The 21609-nt window shown below is 43.0% G+C and overlaps 1 protein-coding gene across 5 annotated transcripts in view; it reads right to left on the reverse strand.

The window, feature by feature from the left end:
- Positions 1 to 21609, reverse strand: part of cax1 (cation/H+ exchanger protein 1) — a 64387-nt gene that overhangs the window by 6880 nt on the left and 35898 nt on the right. For 3 of the 5 annotated variants that reach the window (XM_073066825.1, XM_073066824.1, XM_073066826.1), the window contains 7 exons: positions 18857 to 18959; positions 16411 to 16552; positions 6561 to 6744; positions 5092 to 5191; positions 4134 to 4252; positions 2637 to 2671; positions 1501 to 1613 (listed from right to left, as the gene is read on the reverse strand). In XM_073066825.1, coding sequence (XP_072922926.1) covers positions 1501 to 1613; positions 2637 to 2671; positions 4134 to 4252; positions 5092 to 5191; positions 6561 to 6744; positions 16411 to 16552; positions 18857 to 18959 — 796 coding nt within the window. Of the gene's footprint in view, positions 1 to 1477; positions 1614 to 2636; positions 2672 to 4133; positions 4253 to 5091; positions 5192 to 6560; positions 6745 to 16410; positions 16553 to 18856; positions 18960 to 21609 lie in introns of all 5 variants that reach the window. The other 2 variants (XR_012101469.1, XM_073066827.1) reach the window with 1 other exon arrangement.

Consider the following 21609-nt stretch of genomic DNA (forward strand, 5'->3'; position numbering starts at 1 on the left):
TTCACACAAAAATACACAAAGTGCAAACATTAAGTATTTACAAGACAATGAACAAATTCAAATTAAAAGATGAGTATTACTACCTATAAAACAGTCAATTCCCTGGGGGGGGGGGGGGGCCACCATTCCTGCAAATCCTCCATTGTGACTGTGTGCTCCCTCTCCGAGGACACCCGGTCATGAACGTTTCCCCTGAAGAGGGGCAGCCAGTTGGGTCTGGGCAGAGCCAGCGACTGCCCACCCTGGACTCCTAAATGGCCATCCTGGCTAGGCCCAGGAGCAGGAACCTATTGGCTCAACACAACCCATGAAGACATGATAATATGGAGTTTGCTTCCTCAGCCAGGAATTCAGAAATAGGAGAAGAGACCATCACTTGTTTCAAGCCGCCTCCACCATGCTGAGCCACATCGAGAAACATCACCCTGAGGGAGGGTACTTTCATATCTCTACACTTGAAACCTGGTTGGTTCACATTAACATAAACTATCACCTCAATAGAATGCAAATGATCTCCTTTCCTCCATCTACTGAACAAGCAACTTACCAAGATATTGCCTCGATTAGAGAACATGTTCAGAGTTCAGAGTAAATTTTATTATCAAAATACATACATGTTACCATGTACAATCCTGAGATTAATTTTCTTCGTGTCTTATAAGGAAAGGTTGAATAAGCCAGAATTTTTCTCAGCAAAGGGTGCTGAGAGGCTACTTGATAAAGCGTGCAAAATGACAGGAGGCATCGATAGAGTGTCTAGCCAGCGACTTTCTCACAAACATAATTTTAGGATGATTGGTGGAAAGCAATTGGGGGGGAGAGATAAATGTCAGGTGTAGTGTTTTTTTTAAACAGTGTGGTGCGTATATGGAACAGGAGTGGTGTGTGTAGAGGCAGATTAATTGGGAAAATTTAAGAGACTCTACAAACAAGAAAATCTGCAGATGCTGCAAGTCCAAACAAGACACACAAAATGCTGGAGGAACTCAGCAGGCCAGGCAGCATCTGTGGAGAAGAATACAGTCAACGTTTCAGGCTGAGATTCTTCAGTCTGAGGAGAATCGGCCTGAAACATTGACTGTACTCTCTCCATAGATGCTGTCTGGCCTGCTGAGTTCCTCCAACATTTTGTTTATGTGTTGCTTATCAGACTCTTAGGCACATGGGTGAAAGAAAAATGGAGGTCTATGTAGGAGGGAAGGGTTAGATTGATCTGAGATAGGATAAAAGATTTACAAAACATCCTGGGCCGGGGAGTCTGTTGTTTGCTGTACTGTTTGATCTTTATCAGTGGTATTAACAGGATGCACAACAATCATGCGATTCATACCATCTCACTGAATATGCCAAGTGAAATGACGTGGGTTGATACATCTTTAACCAGGAGAGGGCAGTGTGCAAGTAAAGTGATTTTTCCCTGCTGCCAACACATTACCGTATTTTAATGGACAACCAAGAAAAAAAAACGCAACTTAACCGAAGTCGTGAAGAGCAGCATACCATGACAGTCGCTGATATGAATATCATAGATGTGGGTATGAGTCTTCAGAGCAAAAATGAGACCAATCACATACGATGCTGGGAGAAGTATACACACAGTGTGGATTAGAGGCCTAAAGGACAAAGTAATAACGACTGTTAGAGGAAACAGCTCTCATGTGGTGCCTCTGTAGCATAACAGAAATAATATCTTATATCAACAGTGCCTTATTATAGCTTTCACTCTACCCAAAGATCACAAGAACCTCTAAAAAGCAACAGAAGGAACACTGACAGCGAGGCAAAAGGCAGGGGAGAGCACAGGCAGGAGAGTGACACACACAGCTTGTGGAGAGAGATGAGGGATGGAGGACAAGGAACAGAGAGTGGAGTTGAGGATCTTTGGACAGACAGAACCACATGGAGGAGGGAGGGGCAGACAGAGCAAGCAAGATAAATGAGATCATATGCTGATTTAAAAAACACTACAAGGGGTATTTTAGAAAAAGAGGCATTGCCTAACTGGGAGCCAGTGTGGATCTGGCAGAGGCACTATGGGTAAATGGGGCAAAGGATATTGCCAGGAGGAATCTGGAGCACGTCAAGTTTAAGGGGCAGAGTGAGGGGGTAGGTTGGGACTACCTTGGTATAGTCAAGGGAAAAGACAAGGTAATAAACAGCAAATAAGGTGGGAGAAGGCTGGAGTCACCAACACCAACAGTGTCATATTTGATCCCATGTCCAATAGCTATTGAGGAGGAAGATGGAGTTAATGAGTTAGTGATGGGAAATGTGATATGCACCCTTGCCTTGCCAATATTTAACTAGAGAATACCCTGCTCTCATACTCCTTTAATACCAGATAAATCTACAATTAGTGAATGAGTCAACAGAAGTGGTAGCAAGGAATATAACCCACGTACACAGAGCCCAGTTTCTACTGTTGGGTAGTTAGGAGAATTACAACCTGTTCATACACATTTCCAGCCATTTTAGTTATTTATTTTATCAATTACTAGGACACCATCTGACTGTTTCCATACATATTCTTCTTGTACCCCCACCACCTCTTTCATCATCACCAGTAATCTCCCCTCTCCCCCACTCTGTCATAGCAGAACAGTTACAAGGCCCCGCGTAATTTCCGATGTACTTACTGGACGTGACTGTGAAACAAGGCATTGTCCTGTAGCTGTGAGGAAGGAAAGTGGGAGAGGTGAAATCCATCAGCCACTTCAACCTCCAATTGCCTCATCAATGCAATAACTGCAAAGCATCACTGAGACCGCACTCAAGTTGCAGAACAGGACTGGCAAAGGGAGTGGTGGTAGCAGAAGTCAAAATATTGACCACACTCTGTACTGCAAACCAGTGATTACATAGAACAGTAGAGCACGGAACAGTCCCTTCGGCCCACAATGTTATACCAACCTTTAACCTACCCCAAGATCAATCTAATTCTTCCCTCCCACGTAGCTCTCCATGGCTCTTCAATATCCCTAATGTATCTGCCTTTACCACCATCACTGGCAGAGAGGGCATCCTGCACACCCACCACTCTGTTTTTAAAAAAAACCTACCTCTGACACCCCACTATACCTTTCTAAAAAACATCTTAAAGTTATGCCCCTTGTATTAGCCATTGCCGCCCTGGAGAAAAGGTACTAGCTATCCACTCTATTGATCTTATAGACTTCTATCAAGTCACCTCTCATCCTTCTTCACTCCAAAGAGCCCCAATGTCACTCAACCTGTCCTCATAAGACATGTTCTCTAATCCAGGCAACATCCTGGTAAATCTTTTCTGCACCCTCTCTGAAGCTTCATGTTCTTCCTATAACGAAGTGACCAGAACTGAACACAAACTTGCCAGGTGGCAATGAAACATGGTCCTTCGTCCAGGGATATTAATTGTGCACATTAAGCACACTTGGTTATACACAGCAAGCCCTGTCAGAGCTTTGTAACAGCCTGTGCCTGGGACCCAGGAGAGGATACTACAGGAAGAATGACTGGACACCAAGAGGAGATTTTTTTAAAAATAAAATAAAGAATAACTCTAGAGCAGCACACACACAATGCTGGAGGAACTCAGCAGGCCCGGCAGCATCGATGGAAAAGTTACTGTTATTGTTGCAGTTGTTGCAATCACTGTTATTGTTTCGGGCCGAGAGCTTACATCAGGACTGCCTGATCTGCTGAGTCCCTCCAGCATTTTGCAGCATCTGCAGATTTTCTCTTGTTTCTGAATAACTTTTATGATTAAAAATAATAAAAAATAAACATACAAACACAATGCTGATAATTGGAAACAAGAACAGAAAATGCAGTAGACCTCTCGTGTCAATTGGGCCCAAACCTAAATGATCTGAGCAAGATGTTGTCCAACCCCAACAGGAAAACTGAGCTCGCCTTCACTAGCAGACAAGAGGTAATGGATTCACATCAGGGGCAACTGGGACCGTAAAGTGCACACCTCAAAACGGAGTCATGACCATCAAGTCGAGAGGCTCCCGGGAGCTACTGTGTCGTTTTCCCATCCACTCCTCTCCCCAAATGATTTTTGCACAACTCAACATTTCCGAACTAGGAAACTAATTAGGCAAGACAGCAAACTTGAGACCATAGCAGTAATTAAGAGAGTAAGTCTATACCACACTGAAGTGACAGTCATCACATTCAAAGGGGCCAGATTCATTCTGTGTTGAGTTGGTGCAGCCTTGACATATTAGGTTTCCATAGGCTTTGGAGAAGAGAGTTGGCGCAAACACACCTAAAGAAATAAAAATAAAAATAAAACCAGCTACACGTTATCTTCATTAACAGGTCACCCATAGCCACATAAATCACTGTCCCAGCAATTTGAGTGCAAAAGAATGCGACACCAACAGTTATGTATGACCGATTTTGAAAGCAACTTTTCCCTGAAGACAGACACAAATTCTGGCCAATAGAACGATGATCCCAATGACCAGATCCACACACTAGATTATAATGGTTACAATGCCCATAGCAAGTCCCGATCCTCAGTCATCCAAAAACTTTTATTTGATGTGGAAATGATGGCTATTTCCCAACTTTAATAAAGTCCCATTTTTCTAGAGCAGGAACCAAGTGTAGTGCGAGACACTTTGATATTTAATGAGATCAGGAAGAAATTTTGAAATATATTAAAAAGAAAAAGAACCTAGTATTTCATCTCCTCAATGACTACAGGCCAGACAGAATTTAAAATAGTGTGGTAAATTTTTGATTCAGAATGAATCAATGGATATGAAGCAATGCTGGGTAAATGGACTTGATCTGCTTAACCTGACTGGATGATTGTGGAATCAAGAGGCTGCACATCATCCAGCCTGATCCATTCTCTGAGATACCAAGACCAAGCAATGCCCCCTCAACATTGGCCTTGAATTTGAAAAGAACATTATTCCAGCTAATGACAACAGCTGGTCCCTCACAAATGAGTATATTAGACTGGAAACATGGTGTGAATCTCATATATTATGTTTGAGTTTGAACCGTCTCCAAGTGGTAACTTTAGTAGGTGTTTTCTGTCTAGAGCACACAGTTGTGATGTCAGAATAATCAGACGCCCACCTCCACACCTACCTCCCACGGATATGAAGAGCAACGCTGAGCTGATGCCAGCTGACCGGCTATTGAACCTCTGCTCCTGGTGCTTGCAACCTCCGATCACCATGGAGATACCCTGGAGGACAAGTTGCTCATCAGTTTCTGCTCCAAAATGAACTAAACCACAGGGATTACAAAGCTAGCAGTTTCCAGAATCTCTTTTAAATTTAGGAAGTAGCAGTGTTACTCCACTGGATCATATTCCACGACCCACACCTTGCATTACAACTCTATAAAAAAATTAATATAAACACAACAGTAAAGGTCAAAAAAAGCCCCTAGACTATCTGCAAACCCAACTTCAGCAGGTCCTGTAACTTACTGGGAAGCACCTGAACCCGCATTCTGCGAATTTTAAGGTGACTGAAGGGAGACGTCAGGAGTTATTTTTTTGTTAATACACAGAGGGGCAAGTGACTGGGGTGGTGGTTGAGGCTGATGCAACAGGGGTATTTAACAGACTCTTAGGCACACGTATGAAAGAAAAATGGAGGGTAACGGGCAACATAGCAGGGAAGGGTCAGATTGAACATGGAGTTGGCTTAGGAACAACACGATAGCATGGTGGTTAGCGTAATGCATTTACAGCACCAGTGATCCAGGTTCTATTCCCTTGCTGTCTGTGAGGAGTTTGCACATTCTCCCTAACACCACATGGGTACCTCCACAGTACAAAGACCTGTGCGTTAGTAGGTTAATTGGTCAGGCGGGGTCAGACAGGCATCTCTCAAACATACAACCAAAAGTCCAGAAAATCAGATAATCCTGTACACTCAGGAAAAAAAGCAACATAATGGACTTCTAACATTGTAAACCAGCAAGTTGTTTGTTATGTCTCCCTGCTCGCTGGGAAAATGGAGACATTTATTAGGGAGAGAGAACCTGTGGTATGTCGAATGTGGGTGAAACGCAAAGTCTTTGGGGTAACTGCAAGTCTGTGTCTTTACTGTTGCTTTGCTCACGCTCGAGTGCTTAGTGGCGGGTGCCGATGCTTTTTTTTCCGCTGGTGGGGGGATCATTTCTCACTACCGCTTATGCGCAGGAGGGGGAACTTTGGAGTTCTAACATTTAACTGTCATTCACTCTTTGGGGAACTCCTCTGTTTTCATGGATTTTTGCAAAGAAAAAAACATTTCAGGATGTATATTGTATACACTTCTCTGACATTAAATTGAACCTTTGAATTTCACAGATTCACCACTGCTCTGGCTAAAGAAAATCCTCATCTTTGATCTAAAGGGACATTCTTCTATTCTGAGTCTGTGCCCCCTCGTCCTAGACCGTCTCAGTATCTGAAACATCCTTCCCAGCTCGGCTTTATCTAGGCCTTTCATTATTCAGTAGGTTTCAATGAGATCCCTCACTCATTCTTCTAAACTCCAGCCAGCAATGGTCCCTAATGCACCTCATAAGCCAGGCAAAAGCAAGCGACTCGAGTGACATACCGGAATAAAGAGGACACATCCCAACAAGGTTCCAGTCAGAGCGCTCTTCACCACCTCCTCATAGCACTTGTTCCCCTTATGACTGCCTTTGATCAGAGCGGTGATGTAGAAGGTCAACTCGGTGATGGAACCAAACGTGGCGTTCACTACTGCACCTACTGCAAAGTTACTTTGTGCTGAGATGCTGAAGACAAGAGCAGATTTACATCACTGTACGCTAGAACATTTTAAATTAAACCTTATTCATTTTCAATAGGCAGGGAGGGATAATCACAAGTGGAAAGGCAACGTAATGGCTAACATAACGTCTTACAGCGCTGGAGATCTGAGTTCAATTCCCCGTCTGTAAGGAGTTTGCAGGCTCTCCCCGGGACCGCAGGGGCTTCCTCCAACACTCCAAAGGCACGGTTTTGCGTTAGGAAGCTGTGGGCACGCTGTGTTGTCGCCAGAAACACAACAATTGCAAGCTGCCCCCAGCACTTCCTCAGGCTGCATTTGTTGTTGACGCAAATGATGCACGTTTCGTTCTGTTGTACATGCGACAAATCAAGCTAATCGTTAAATCTTTAATGGTTTCAGAATGCAACAGGGTGTTATGCAATGAACCAGAATTGATTAAAGAGCTTTAAGAACCCCTGGGGAAAGTGATCATAATATGGCCAGAGCTGACTGGGAAAGAACACTGACAGCGATGACGACGGAGCAGCGATGGCTGGAATTTCTGGAAGGCACAGGATATATACATCCCCAAGAGGAAGAAGGACTCTAAAGGAAAGATGGCACAACCGTGCTAACAAGAGAAATTAAAGTCAAAGAGAGAGCATATAATAGAACAAAAATTAGTGGGAAGTTAGATTGGGAAGCTTTTAAAAACCAACAGAAGGTAACTAAAAAGTCATTAATAAGGAATACGAAAGTAAGTCGATAATATGAAAGAAAATAGCAAAAGTTTCTTCAGATACATAATATGTACAAGAGAAGCCAGAGTGGATATTGGACCACTGGAAAATGATGCTGGAGAGGTTGTAGAGGGGGACAACAAAATGGCAGACAAACTAAATAAGTATCCTGCATCAGTTTTCACTGTGGAAGACACCAGCAGTATGGTGGAAGTTCCAGGTGTCGGGGGCATGAAGTGTGTGAAGGTTCTTGGGAAACTGGAAGGTCTGAAGGTAGATAAGTCACCTGGACCAGAGGGTGTACACCCCAGGGCTCTGAAAGAGCTGAAAAGATGGCGGAGGCATCAGTAATGATCTTTCACAAATCACTAGATTCTGGAATGGTTTTGGAAGATTGGAAAACTGCAAAAGTCACTCCACTCTTCAAGAAGGGAGAGAGGCAGTAGAAAGTAAACTATAGGCCAGTTAGCCTGATCTCAGTGATTGGGAAGATGTTGGAGTTAAATTTTAAGGACGAAGGTTTCTTCAAGGGAAAACCTTGCCTGACAAATCTGTTGGAATTCTTTGAAGAAATAACAAGCAGGATAAACTAGGGGAATCGTGGATTTTCAGAAGGACTTTGACAAGGTGCCACACATGAGGCTGCTAAACAAGCTAGAGGAGAGATTCTAGCATGGATAAAGCAGTGGCCAATTGTCAGGAGGCAAAGACTGGGAGCAAAGGGAGCCTTTTCTGACTGGCGTGGTGTGCCACAGGGGTCTGTGTTGGGATCGATTCTTTCTACGTTATATATCAATGATTTGGATGATGGAATTGATGGCTTTGTTGCAAAGTTTGCAGATGATATGAAGACAAGTGGAGGGACAGGTGATTTTGAGGAAGTAGACAGGCTACAGAAGGATTTAAACAGATTAGGAGAACGGGCAAAAAATGGTAGCTGGAATATAGTACAGTATTGGGAAGTGTATGGTCATGCACTTTGGTAGAAGTAATGAAAGGATTGACTATTTTCTAAATGGAGGTGCAAAGTGGGGTTGCTAGTCCTTGTACAGGATTCTCTAAAGGTTAATCTGCAGGTTGAGCCTCTGGTGAGGAAGGCAAATGCAATGTTAGCATTCATTCTGAGAGGACAAGAATATAAAAGCAAGGACGTAATGTTGAGACTTTATGAAGCGTAGGTGAGGCCTCACTTGGAATACTGTAAGCAGGTTAGAAAGGATGTGCTGAAACTGGAGAGGGTCCAAAGGGGGTTCACAAAAACGATTCCAGCATTGAATGGCTTTTCATATGAAGAGCGTTTGATGGTCTGTATTCACTAGAATTCAGAAGAATGAGGGGTGACCTCTTTGAAACCTATCGAATGGTGAAAGGCCTTGATGAAGTGGATGTGGAGAGTCTAAGACCAAAGGACAAAATATCAGTATAGAGAGGTGTCATTTTAGAACAGAGACAAGGAGGAATTTCTTTAGCCAGAGAGTGGTGAATCTGTGGAATTCATTGGCTCAGGCAGCTGTGGAAGCCAAGTCCATTTAAAGTAAAAATTAATAGATTCTTGATTGGTCAGGGAATGAAGGGATACAGGGACAAGGCGGGAGATTGGGGCTGAGAGGAAATTTGGATCAGCCATGAAGAAGTGGTGGAGCAGACTCGATGGACCAAATGGCCTAATTCTGCTCCTATATCTTATGGTCTAAAGATCAAATTGTAGCCATGACTGCAAAAATAAAGAGAAACCGAACACACAGGAATTCCTGGGTACAAAGGAATCACGGATTTAACATTCCGCAAATACCAGCGTATCACAGTTATTACATGGTGATTTTGCTAAAGGGTGAAGCTGCAATACATCCTTTGGAGTAACACTCCATAATGCTGCTGTCAACCGAGGTCTTACATAAAATCAAACACAAGCTGGCCTCTGGAGGTAAAGCATGTCAGCAGATGGTAACATTGTGAAGCACGAACACAAGGAACATACAATGCATTTTGCTTTCAAATTCAAGTTAAAATTTGAAAACTGAACACCCCTTTTTTGTTTCCCATGCAAGGCTAACCAGTCCAACTTATTTGTTAAGTCACAGGAGGCAACAGATGCTGATATTTGGAGCAACAAAACATCTACTGGAGGAACTGAGTGGGTCAGGTAGCATCTGCGTATGTCTCTATCTATCATCCATCTGTCCTTGTCTCCCAACTCCACAACTCCCCCCTCCTCTACCTGGCTCGATTGTCTATCCTTGCCCCGTCCACCAATCAGCTCCAGACCTCCAGTCTTAACACTCTCCCTCTTTGTATACTGGCCACCTCTCCTCTCCACTCAGTTCTGATACAGGATTGATCCAGGATGTCAACAATTCTCGCCCACTGCTGAAGATGCCACTTGACACACTGAGTTTCTCCAGTGGGATGTGTGACCTTCCCACTCATAGTTCTGACAAGTAAGGATGCAAGGGCAATGGAGATGAGGCAATGAGAAGTTAACCATCACAAAGCAGCGATTCAGCCCAGAATTGAGTGATCCAATGATTTTATAATTGTGGAAGGGGATGACAATGTTGAAAAAGCCAAAATCTCTTAACAGAATTCAACACTAGGACCACATTCAAAGTGGTCACTAATCAGTCCAATAAAACTTACTCTGGAGAAATTTTATGTAAAAAGTGTTAAGAATTGAGGCCGTAATACCACAACCTGTGTTCAAGGTGACTAGCTTAGATGTACCACAGAGGGAATCCATTAGGCAAGGGAGGATGTCAATGAATCCACATCATCAATATGGCCAGAGAGTACACTGTGACTTCATCTCCTCTTCCATGGCCTGCAGTAGAGTCTAGAAGATTCCAGGAAGGCCAGAGAGTACACCGTGACTTCATCTCAGTTGTATCCTTGCACAACTATGGGGGATGGGACATGAGAGGGGTGCCAGGGAGGAGGGGGGGGGGTCATTGCTCTAAAATAAATAGATTCATACATTACACTTCTCCCTCTCCCTTTAGATTAATGCAACATTTTTTTAAATGTACAAACCATTTAATTTCCCTTCCACAAACCCACCATATTCCAAATAAACATGCTTTCATAATAACAGTCCATAACTAACTTCACTGTTCTGAAGGTTCAGTTTTTAGAGTGGCGCTCTCTGTTTCTTGCAAGATAGCGCCTCTGGACTTGTGGAGTGGCATCAGGTTTGGTCGGTGTCTTGTCTAAGACAACGTTCTTGGTTTACGGAGTGATGTTGTTGTCAGTGACATCATCACTGAGAGGCAAGTCCGGTGACTATAATGTGCTTGACTTGTTGGAGGAGGTTGACTGTGTGTCCTTCGGCTGAGCATCCAGTATCTGGTCCACATGACATCTCCATGTCTGATCCACTGCGTACATCAGTGGTCCAGTCTTTGTAGCTGCCCTACCGGGTGTCCACTTGTCTTCTCAATAATCACTCACTAGGCTTCCAGTCCAATCTCGAAGCTCCTTGCTGCTTCACTTGGCAACTGGCTGAACTGCTTATTCTGCACTTCCCTCCATAGATCCGGTTTCTGGAGGTCTATACAAGATCCCAGATCCCTGTTCATGAACAGCAATGCGGGTGTTTGACCTGCTGTTACATGAACAGTTCCAATACACAAAAAGGAAACTGTCCACCTTGTGCTGTAGAGAAATGCCCTCCTTGTCCATTGCTTTTTAATGGACTTCTTGGAAGGTTTTGATAAACCTTTCAGCTAACCCATTCGTTGCTGGGTAGTGAGGAGCTGACTTGCCATTTTTCTTCATGAACAGTCCGAAGAGTTCAAACATGTATTGTGGTCCGTTGTCACTCAATTTGTTCTAGTAAGCCATTTCTGGTGAAGAGAGTCCTCAGGGTGGAGACGGTCTTTGCTGAGGTAGTTGACTTCATTGGTCTAACCTCCAGCCACTTCAAATGAGCATCCACAGTAAACAGAAACATGGAGTCCATGAATGTCCAACAAAGTCAATGTGTACTCTTTGCCATGGTGACGACTCCACTCCCATGGGTGTAGCAGTGAGGGTGCATCCACAACAGCTTTTGGCCAAGTCTTCAATCTGTTTACCTATTCCCTTCACAAACATCTTCTCATTAGCAGTAAGCAGTTGTGCCAGTCTCTGGTTAGTGCTAACGATGGGGCTGCCGTTGCCTGTTGATGTCACACTAAGAGCTTTGATTGAATGCCAGTCTAGTTGGATTTTTCTCATCCATTCACATCCAAAAAGTGCTGGCCCTTTACATAAAGCTCGAACTGTTTGGCCTCCATCTGTAATATTTACTTTCAGTTTGCCTTTGGGAGACACTTTTTTGCCCATGTAAGTCTTTAGCATCATTGAGGTCTTCTCTAATGGTATCTTAGAAACCAGTCAGATGTAGTCAGCCACTGGAATTATAGACCAGCTCCATTTTCAGTTTAACACATCTATTGAGATCCATGTGATTTTGTGATCTGCTTGAGTTGCACGATGCAGTTCCAGGCATGACAGTTCACTTTTGTCAGACTTTGTTGTCCGATTCTGTTTTACATTCGATAACTTTATGTGTGTGCTTAGTTTTGTGTTTGAGACTTTTTCACTCAGTTGTGCTTTTTGTCTGCCTTGCTCACTCTCTCTGTGACCTTGTCTGTGACCCTTTCTGCAGACCCTTTCTCTGAACCAACAGTCACTTGCATCCTGGGAGGATTTGCCACATCAATAACATTTTTGGCTTTTCACACCATTCAGGGACGTTTTGTGCATTTCACAATCTAAACTCCCTTTCCATAGTTCTGCTGCATCCTTTGCTGCAGTCTCTAACAATATTGCAATGTCAATGCCTGTCCTAAGGTTAGATCTCTTTTGGACAGTAGCCTCTTGTGAGTGCTTTGACTACGCATGCCAGATACAAGCCTGTCCCATCATCAGAAAGTCCATCTCTAAAGTCACAGTACGGGAAAGTCTGTGTAGTTCTGCAATGTATTCAGAAGTATTCAAAAAATCTTTTGACTGGTTCCTTTTGTAAAATCTAAATCTCTCAGCTATTACCAGTGGTTTAGGGCTCAAGTCCTCAGGACATCACTGCAGGAGTTCCTCAGGGAAGTGTCCTAACCATCTTCAGCTGCTTCATCCATGACCTTCTTTCCGTGGGGATGCACGATGTTCTGCACCATTTGTGACTCCTCAGACAGTGAAGCAGTTCATATCCAAACACAGCAGGGCCTGGACAATATCTGGGTTTTGGGCTGACAAGTGACAGGTAACATTCGAGCTAGGCAATGACCATCTCCAACAAGAGAGGCTCTAACGATTGTCCCTCAACATTCAGTGGCATCACCATCACTGAATCCTCTACTATCAACATCCTGGGGGCTACCATTGACAGGCTACTGAACTGGTCTAGAGGTATAAAAAGAGCAGTCAAAGGCTAGGAATCCTGCAGCGTGTAACCCACCTCCTGACTCCCCAAAGCCTGTCCACCATCTACAAGGCTCAGATCAGGAGTGTAATGGAATACTCGCCACTCGCCTGGTTGAGTGCAGCTCCATCAAGTCAAGTCACTTTTATTGTCATTTTGACCATCAACACTCAAGAAGCTTAACACCATCCAGTACAAGGCAGCTCACTTGATTGGTACCCCTTCTACAAGCATCCAATCCCTCCACCATCGATGCACAGTCTCAGCAGTGTGTAAGATTTACAAGATGCAATGCAACAACACACCAAAGTTCCTAAGGCAACACCTTCCAGACCCACAACCATTACCACCTAGAAGGGCGAGAACAGCAGATACCTGGGATCACCACCACTTGGAAATCTGCCTCCAAGTCACTCTCCATCCTGACTTGGAAACATATCACTGTTCCTTCATTGCTGCTGGGTCAAGATCATGGAATTCCCTCCCTAACAGCACTGTGGGTGAACCTACATCTCAGGCACTACTGTGGTTCAAGAAGGCAGCTATTCACCACCTTCTCAAGGGCAACTAGGGATGGGCAATAAATGCTGGCTTAACTGGCGACACCCACATCCCGTAAATGAATAAATAATAAAAAGTAGATTTTTAAAAATTGTAACAATTTTGTTAAACATCTTGCTTGCTGGCTTTGCAGGGTTTACTAGGTTGTGAGAGATTGTACGTCCTTGGGCTCATTAAGCTAAGTAGTGTAGGGGCTCCACATTGCCTGCATGACAATACAGCTCAAACTCTCGATATACAATACCCTTCCAATCTTCAGTAGTGTTATCAAATTCGTCAACTTCCCGAAATGAAGCCATTGCCTCATTATTTTCACTTTAACTTCAGCACGTCTCTCACGGTTACTCACGGGACGTTCAGCTTTCTCGTACAGTTTAACTCTCTCTGTTGCGTCCCATAACTGTCGGTGCATTTCGTGGTATTTTCTGATATTCCGGTTTGTACTCATCACCAATTTGTTGTATCTGAGCACAGAAAGGCTCGTGCGCGGGAGGTGGTTTTAACTGGTGTCTTCACATTGGGGAGAGAGACACAGAGAACAATACACATGCATAGACAACAGATCAATACATAGTGCCAAGGGGGGGGGGGGTGGGTTATTGTTCTAAAAGAAATAGATCAATACAATCTCCTCCATGGCCTAGAGTAGATTCTAGAAGATGCCAGGACGGCCAGAGAACAAGTCACAAGATCTTAAACCGGTTGAAATAGGGGTGTTGAGATTTCTTTGGGCAATTCCCAAACTAGCCCACTGGGAAGCGATAGCAAGGAGAAAACCTTTGGGGGAAAAACCAGCCTCTGACGTCACTGGAAATTAGATCCATTTACAAATATTTCCATGGTAGTAAGGAGTAAGGTAGTTTCACTTTAATTGTGGAGCAAATATCATGGAAGAGGACGTGATGGTTGAGTTTTCTCTGACAGAATCAGGACAGGTGAAGCAATGTGAATTAAAGACTGTAAAGTTACACAGTGTGTTCTGACTTCCTGCTGGACTTCTCACAGAGTTTCCATTATGTTCGAAAAGTGATCAATCCAGTCTTCCCAATGCATCTTCTCATTGCTGACAACATTGCTACAGGATTCCCAAGGAATGCTCCCTTCAGTTCTTCGATTGGCAGTGGGGGTATAAATCGAGGGTTTTTAAAAAATATATACTTTGTAACTGGAAACAAGCATTGGAGATTTTACCAACAATACCAAGATCTCCAGGTACACCGGATGTAATCATGGGAAAGTAACTGAAGAGCCAGTCACCTGACTGCACCCTTTCAAATGTCAGGCTTTATTAGAGATTATTGAACACAGACAGAAGGGGGCCAAATCATTTCCAGCTTCTTGTCCCAGTCCCATACACTGAGACGTACATTACTCTGAGCCACATTCCACTACCTAGCAGCATTGCTCCCCTGCCTGCCACTCTTCGTCGTACAGTACTTTCCCATGCAACCAGAGGAGATACAACACCCAACCTTTAACTCCCTCCCTTCCCTTCCCAACATCCAGGAACACAGACAGACCTTTCAGATGTGGTACTGATTCATCTGCATTTCTTTCAATCTAGTGTAACCCATTCCGTGGTCCTACTGTGGTCTCCTCTACACTGGATAAACCAAACTGAGACAGGTCGATCACTGGGCAGGCCCAGCACTGATCCAAAGCCGACGGTCGGCCACCACACCACCCTGACTTGTGCCTCTGTGACCCTCCTACACTAACGGTTGGCTGCATCTTCTGTTTTAGTTATTATTCTAAAGATTTATTGAGTATGCCCACAAGAAGATTAATCTCAGGATTGTATATGGTGACATACATGTACTCTGATTTTTAAAAAAAACTTACTTTGAACTTCCTCTTTACCTTGTCGGCTACTGGAAAACAACAGGTGTTCTGTTGCTCAGTTCTAACAACAGGTGTTGAATCTGAATCTGTTCCTCAGCTGCCTGACCTGCTGAGTGTTTCTAGCTGTTCACGTTTATTATTCTGAATGACTTCCACTGTGGCAAGAAACCGGAGAGGAGTTCATCTTATCCATTGTGGTTTTCCATCCTACCCCAGCACGTTCTTTCCCACACTCATTCTGCAGACAGTCCAAGGATGAGACGCAAGTTACCCAAGGAAAAAATGCTTTTGAAGACGTTGGGGAAGGTAGTAGACGGACAGCTTAGAAATCTGCACCATCTGCTCAGCGGGTTTCAGAATTATTATCACTGATGTACCTCATGGCACTTGTTATTTTGTGGCAACAGTACAAAGCAAGATAAAAATACTGTGGGTTACCATTAAAATGAAATAAACAAGTAATGCAAAAGCGGAATACTGAGGTAGTTTTCATGGACCGTTCAGTGAGGGAAAGTTGTTGTTCCTATAACATGGGTGATCAGGGGGTTTGCTCTGGATGGTGAGCAGCCTTCAAGATGGATGCTCCTTCCTGAGGCACCACCTTCGGACAACGCCCTGGACAGTGAGAAGACCAGAGTCTGTGCTGGAGCTGGCTAAGCCTAGAGCCTCCATCAATGCTGCACTTTGCACCCTCCATACCAGGCTGTGATGCAGCCAGTCCAACTGCTCTCCTCTGTACAGCCGCAGAATTTACTGTCCTTCCTGTCATACCAAACCTGATCAAACTCCTAACAGTACAATCACTGCCGTGCCTGCTTTGTGACGTTTGAATCTAATAGTCACTCTCTGAATACTTAATATTCCAAAACCAAATAACCAATTTACATTATTTGTACGTTAATTCAAACATGTCTATGACAGCTCTCCCATAAAGAACAGCAGCCACTCCGTGAGTCACCCAATCTTCCTGATTTATGCGGAAGAACGTGCAGATAAAGAGGGAATACCAGGGATGATGTAGGAGAGGGGTTGGGGAAGGTTGGGGGGAAACTGGCTGCAAGAGGGGTAATATGAAACAGAATGGGACAGTTTTGCCCACGTGGCCTGTTCCTCGGAGGAGATACCAAAAGTAAAACAAAGTTGTGCTTACCTGGCGATGGCCATCCCAATGTAGTAGGACAGGGGAATTATTGCCAGGATCGATAGAGCAAACTTGACCGGTGAACTGGCATAGTGATTCTCTGTGTCAGCATACCCCAAAACCAGAGCAACTACTACTAAAGGAAGCAGATCTGAAGAACCAGTTAAAGAAATAACCAGATAAATAAACAGGGCAAAGTCTCTCAAATTCAAGAATCCACATTTCAGTGGCGTGGAGGCAGATTGAAATTTGCTTCTAAGAACTGATTCTAAAATTCGAGCAGAGTGGTGCTGGTGGCATTTCTAGGCAACAAGAAAGTCTGAGAAAAACAAAACAGTCATCTATAGATATTAACCACTGACCATGGTACAAGCCCCAAAAGAGACTCAGGAGCTGAATGGAAATTAGTTGAGCCTTTTCAAGCTGTGTATAGTTTAAACTGTAAGACCTAGACTACACAAACAGTGCAAGCTGTAAGCTGCAAGACTTGACCGTGCAGCATGCTTGTACAATTTACTGCATTATTAATAGAATGAAGAATAAAAAGTGATGAATCATATTGTGGTGGAGCAGAGACAGACTTAAATCTGCTTCCGATAGAGGAAAAGTTCTGAACATTGACAGAGAGCCACTCCCCAACAACAGCTGGCCACTGTGGCCAGTGGCATTCCTTAGCAGTAAAAAGGCAACAGATTTCTCAAAACTCACCTCATAAGCTTTCCAAAACTACTGCTAGGCTTCAAGTTTTATTAAAACCATTTGGGGTTTTACTTATTTGAACACAGAGTATTCATCTCAGTAAAAAAAAAATTAATGAAGACGATTATTTCTACTTGTGCAGATAATATTTTTCACTAAAAAAGTTAGTGCAGCACATAGTTTGAACAAGTTTGATGATTACCTCCCCAGGGTGGAGGTCGATGAATTTTACTGAACCGATCAACTGTGCTGACCGGCTTACTGGCCAACACTAAGCAACGGAGTGGGATAATTTGGGGACTCTAAATGTGCACAATTAGCATTCAGCTCAAAGTAATTCAAATTCTACTGGATCTTTGCTTCCCTTTTGTCCTCTCCAAACTGAATAAACAAATGACTAACCCTATAGTTAAATATACATTATGAATATGGTTTGAATTCTATAAATTTTTTGGTTTGAATAAGTTCATCTTATCAAGCCTTATTATATCTAACTTCCTTTTCCAGCCCTCTGTTATGGATCAAGCCTTTGTGCTATGGAAAATGAGGGGTATAACATGTTTTTGTGACTTATTTTTAGATAATTGTTTCATGTCCTTTGAACAGTTGCCTAATAAATATAATCTGCCTAGAGCCCATTTTTATAGATATTTACAAATTAGAAATTCTTTGAATAATATGTTACAGTCCTTTCCGAATTCATGCCCAATTGACATTACGGAAAAAATTTTAGGTTTAAATCCCTATCAGAAGGGCTTAATAGCCGTCATTTATAATATGATCATGAAAATACAGCCAGGGATGTCAGATAAAATTAAGAATGAATGTGAAAAAGAACTTCAATGTCCCTTATCTACAGAGAAATGGGAGAAAATTTTACAGTTAGTTAACTCCTCTTCTATTTGTGCCAAATGTGCAATTCAATTCAAGGTGGTACATAGGGCCCATATGTCTAAGGACAAACCTGCTCGATTTTATTCCCACGTTAATCCAATCTGTGACAGATGCCATTCTGAAGTAGCCTCTTTGACCCACATGTTTTGGTCTTGTCCTTGCTTGCAAAAACACTGGAAATATATTTTTGGTATCATTTCAACAGTTTTGAGTATTAGTTTGCGACCTCATCCTATTACTGCAATTTTTGGCTTACCAATGGTGGATACAGTTGTTTATCCCCTCAGCTCAGTGGATGATTGCATTTGTCACACTAATGGCTTGAAGATCTATTCTACTGAACTGGAAAGACACTAATCCCCCAATGGTTTTCCCAAACTATATCTTGTTTGAGTTTAGAAAAAATCAGAAGTGTCATTTTTGACCCTTCAGTCAAATTTGAAGAAATCTGGAGACCACTTATCCAACATTTTCATATGAGTTAAACTGACCTTTCCCGAACCTTTTTCTGATCACCTTTAGTTATTTGGATAGAGGTGTGGCGTTATTGACACTACTGTGCATACCTGATATGATACAATAGCTCAAGTCGGTTAGGTTAGCTGTTATTTTTTTGAGGGGGGTGGTTTATTTTTGTAAATACAGTATGAGTTTGGGAGGTTATTATATCTGTGTCATTAACTGTTTGTATTTGCATTCCAGCCTTATTAATTATGTACTCTCAAGCTCCCTGTATTTGCTGTTTTTCTTCTTATGTTTGTTCAAAAATTAATAAAAATATTTAAAAAGAAAGAAAGAAAGAAATTCTACTTCAAAGTATTCAGCAATGGTACTCTTCTGACCTTAATGAATGAAAGGATACTCACAGCAAACACATTCATGCCAACCACGGTATACTTGTAATAGTAAAGATTCATAGCGCTGTAACAACAAAGGATCACTTCTCCATCCGGTGGGACATCAGTCTGAGGGTAGGGAGTGGGACAACAGAAAATCAGTTCAGATGGACCTTTCAACACAAATATCTATTGTATCAGCCACACTGGGCTGTACCTCTTGTTATGTGTTAAAGCCATAGGGCCACAAGACTAGGAGCAGAATTAGGCCATTTGGCCCATTGAGTCTGCTCTGATATTCCATCATGATTTATTATCCCTCTGAACCACATTCTCCTGCCTTCTCCCTGTAACCTTTGACGCCCTGACGAATCACGAACACATCAACCTCCATTTTAAATATACCCAATGACTTGGTCTCCACAACTATCTGTGGCAAAGAAATCCACAGATTCATCACCCTCTGGCTAAAGAAATTCCTCCTCACCTCTGTTTTAAAGGGATGTCCTCATATTCTGAGGCTGTGCCCTCTGGTCCTAACATCCTCTTCATGTTCCCTCTATCTAGGCACGTCAACATTCCGTAGGTTTCAATGAAATCCCGCCTCCATTCCTCTAAACTCCAGTGAGTGCAGAACCAGAGCCGTCAAACTCTCCTCATGTATCAACCCTCTCCTTTTCAGGATCATTTGCATGAACCTCCTCTGAACCCTCTCCAACATCAGCAAATGCCTTTCTAGATAAGGGGCCCGAAATTGCTCACAATAGTCCAAGTGCGGTTTGGCCAAAGTTTCGGCATCACACCCGTCCTCTCAAAATGAACACTAGCACTACATTTGCTTTCCTTACCCCTGACTCAACCGGCAAGATCACCTCAAGGAATCCAGCACAAGTGTTAGGTAAAACATAGGCAACAGAATAGGATTTCTCCCACCGGCAGGGGAATCCAGAACTAGGGGTCATTAAAGGATTGCGATTAGTAAAAGAACCATAAACAACACTGGAAAAAAAATCCCAGCCCTGCCTCACCTCAGCTCCCCAGCCAGTGACAGGGTCTACAGTACACTGTATAGGCAGATTCAGTGCCAGTATAGAACAAGGAGCCAGATGAATATCTGAAAGCAAAGAATTTACACGACTATAGGGAGAGGATAACGAAGCAGTACCAGGCAAATTGCTCTTACATAAAGTCAGCAGGGACCAGCAACCAGGGACTTTGTTGCACTAATAGCTGCCATTTGATTTTGGACCAACTGTAGCCAAAAGGATCCTGGATTAGTCCGGGTTTGGTGATAATATCAGAGACCAGAACCAGTTGTTCCAACAGTCAGAAGGGATCATGAGTGTTGAAGCTTTCATTTTAAAAATCAATTTCCAAACCATCAAAGAATCTCTCCCTCCTTCTCCAGCCTCCCAGTGTAACAAAATCTATTTTAATCTTGGCATCACTCAACTCATCACTCATGTGAGGACTCCAAATTCTGAAATCTAACTAACCCTGCTGCCTAATTCTCCTTAAAATCTTCCACTGCCTAACTTAACTCAGTATCTGCTATGGCTCCCTTGTCAAAATATTTTAAAGTAGTTCCATTATGCACCCTGAAGCATTTTGTTGTATTAAAGACACTAATGGAAAATACAACTTTCAATGAAGCTAATCGAGGGACCATTAGACAGATCTGAGTAAATTGCTTTTTGCTAAATTGGCACAGAGCCATTGGAAATCTCTGTAACTTCAATAAAGCTCCAGTGAGACAGATCAGGTAAGGTAGATGAGCTAATTTAAACAAACTTAAAAGTCAAACTTTCAAAATAATGCACAGATCTAACAAGATGCTGTTTGCTACCTGCTCTTAATTAGGCTGAACAGACAACCAGAAACAGACTGGCCAACTCTACAGAAACAACCATATTAATCTGTAAATTCAGGAGCAGATGGGTCATTACTTCAGCTGATACTGGATACCACATATACAATTATGAGCAAACTTTCTGCTGACATCTAAAAGCAATGATTTAATTTGCCTCAGTGCAAACACCACATCTACTGCCAAATCAGTCACCTAAGTAGAGGTTCAACGGTTCAACACAATATCAGAGAACGTATACAATGTACAACCTGAAATTCTTACTTGTCACAGACAACCACAAAGGAAAAACCCACACAAGGAATTACAGACAGAAAAATCTTACCCCTCCTCCCACACACAAACATCAGCAAAAGCATCAGCCCCCCCCCCCCCCACCACACAATAACAAGCCTCCAAGAGAGCATGATCAAAAACTACCATCCATCCTAACACTCTGACATCACGGGGGGGGGGGGGGGGGGGAGAGAGGTAACGGTCCTGCCACAGCAAGAGGGGAGACCAACAGCTCGCTGTTTTGATGTTACAGTCTGCAGGGTCACTTATTTTTTTGAGTTGGACATTGGCACAAAGACAGAGGAAAACTCTCAATATAAAACAGAAAATGCTGGAGATGAGGCAGCAAATGCAGAGAGAAGCAAAGTTAACATTCAGGTCAGGGCAGCAGGAACTAAGATTGGGAAACTGAGACAGTGCCTAGCATGACATGAGAAGCTGTTGGATTCAATTGAATGGTACAAGAGGTAAAAGGCAGATCATTGCAGGAGTGGGAAAGGTAATCAAAACTGACAGGCGACCAGACGCTTCATGTCACCATGGCTAATTCAAACAGCAATGAGTTCTGCAATGTAATCACCGAAACTTCTTTTACTTAGTGAAATCACAAATAGCAAAGTCAACACACACGAAATT

The sequence above is a fragment of the Hemitrygon akajei genome, chromosome 14 (assembly GCF_048418815.1).
Source record: "Hemitrygon akajei chromosome 14, sHemAka1.3, whole genome shotgun sequence".
NCBI lineage: Eukaryota > Metazoa > Chordata > Chondrichthyes > Myliobatiformes > Dasyatidae > Hemitrygon > Hemitrygon akajei.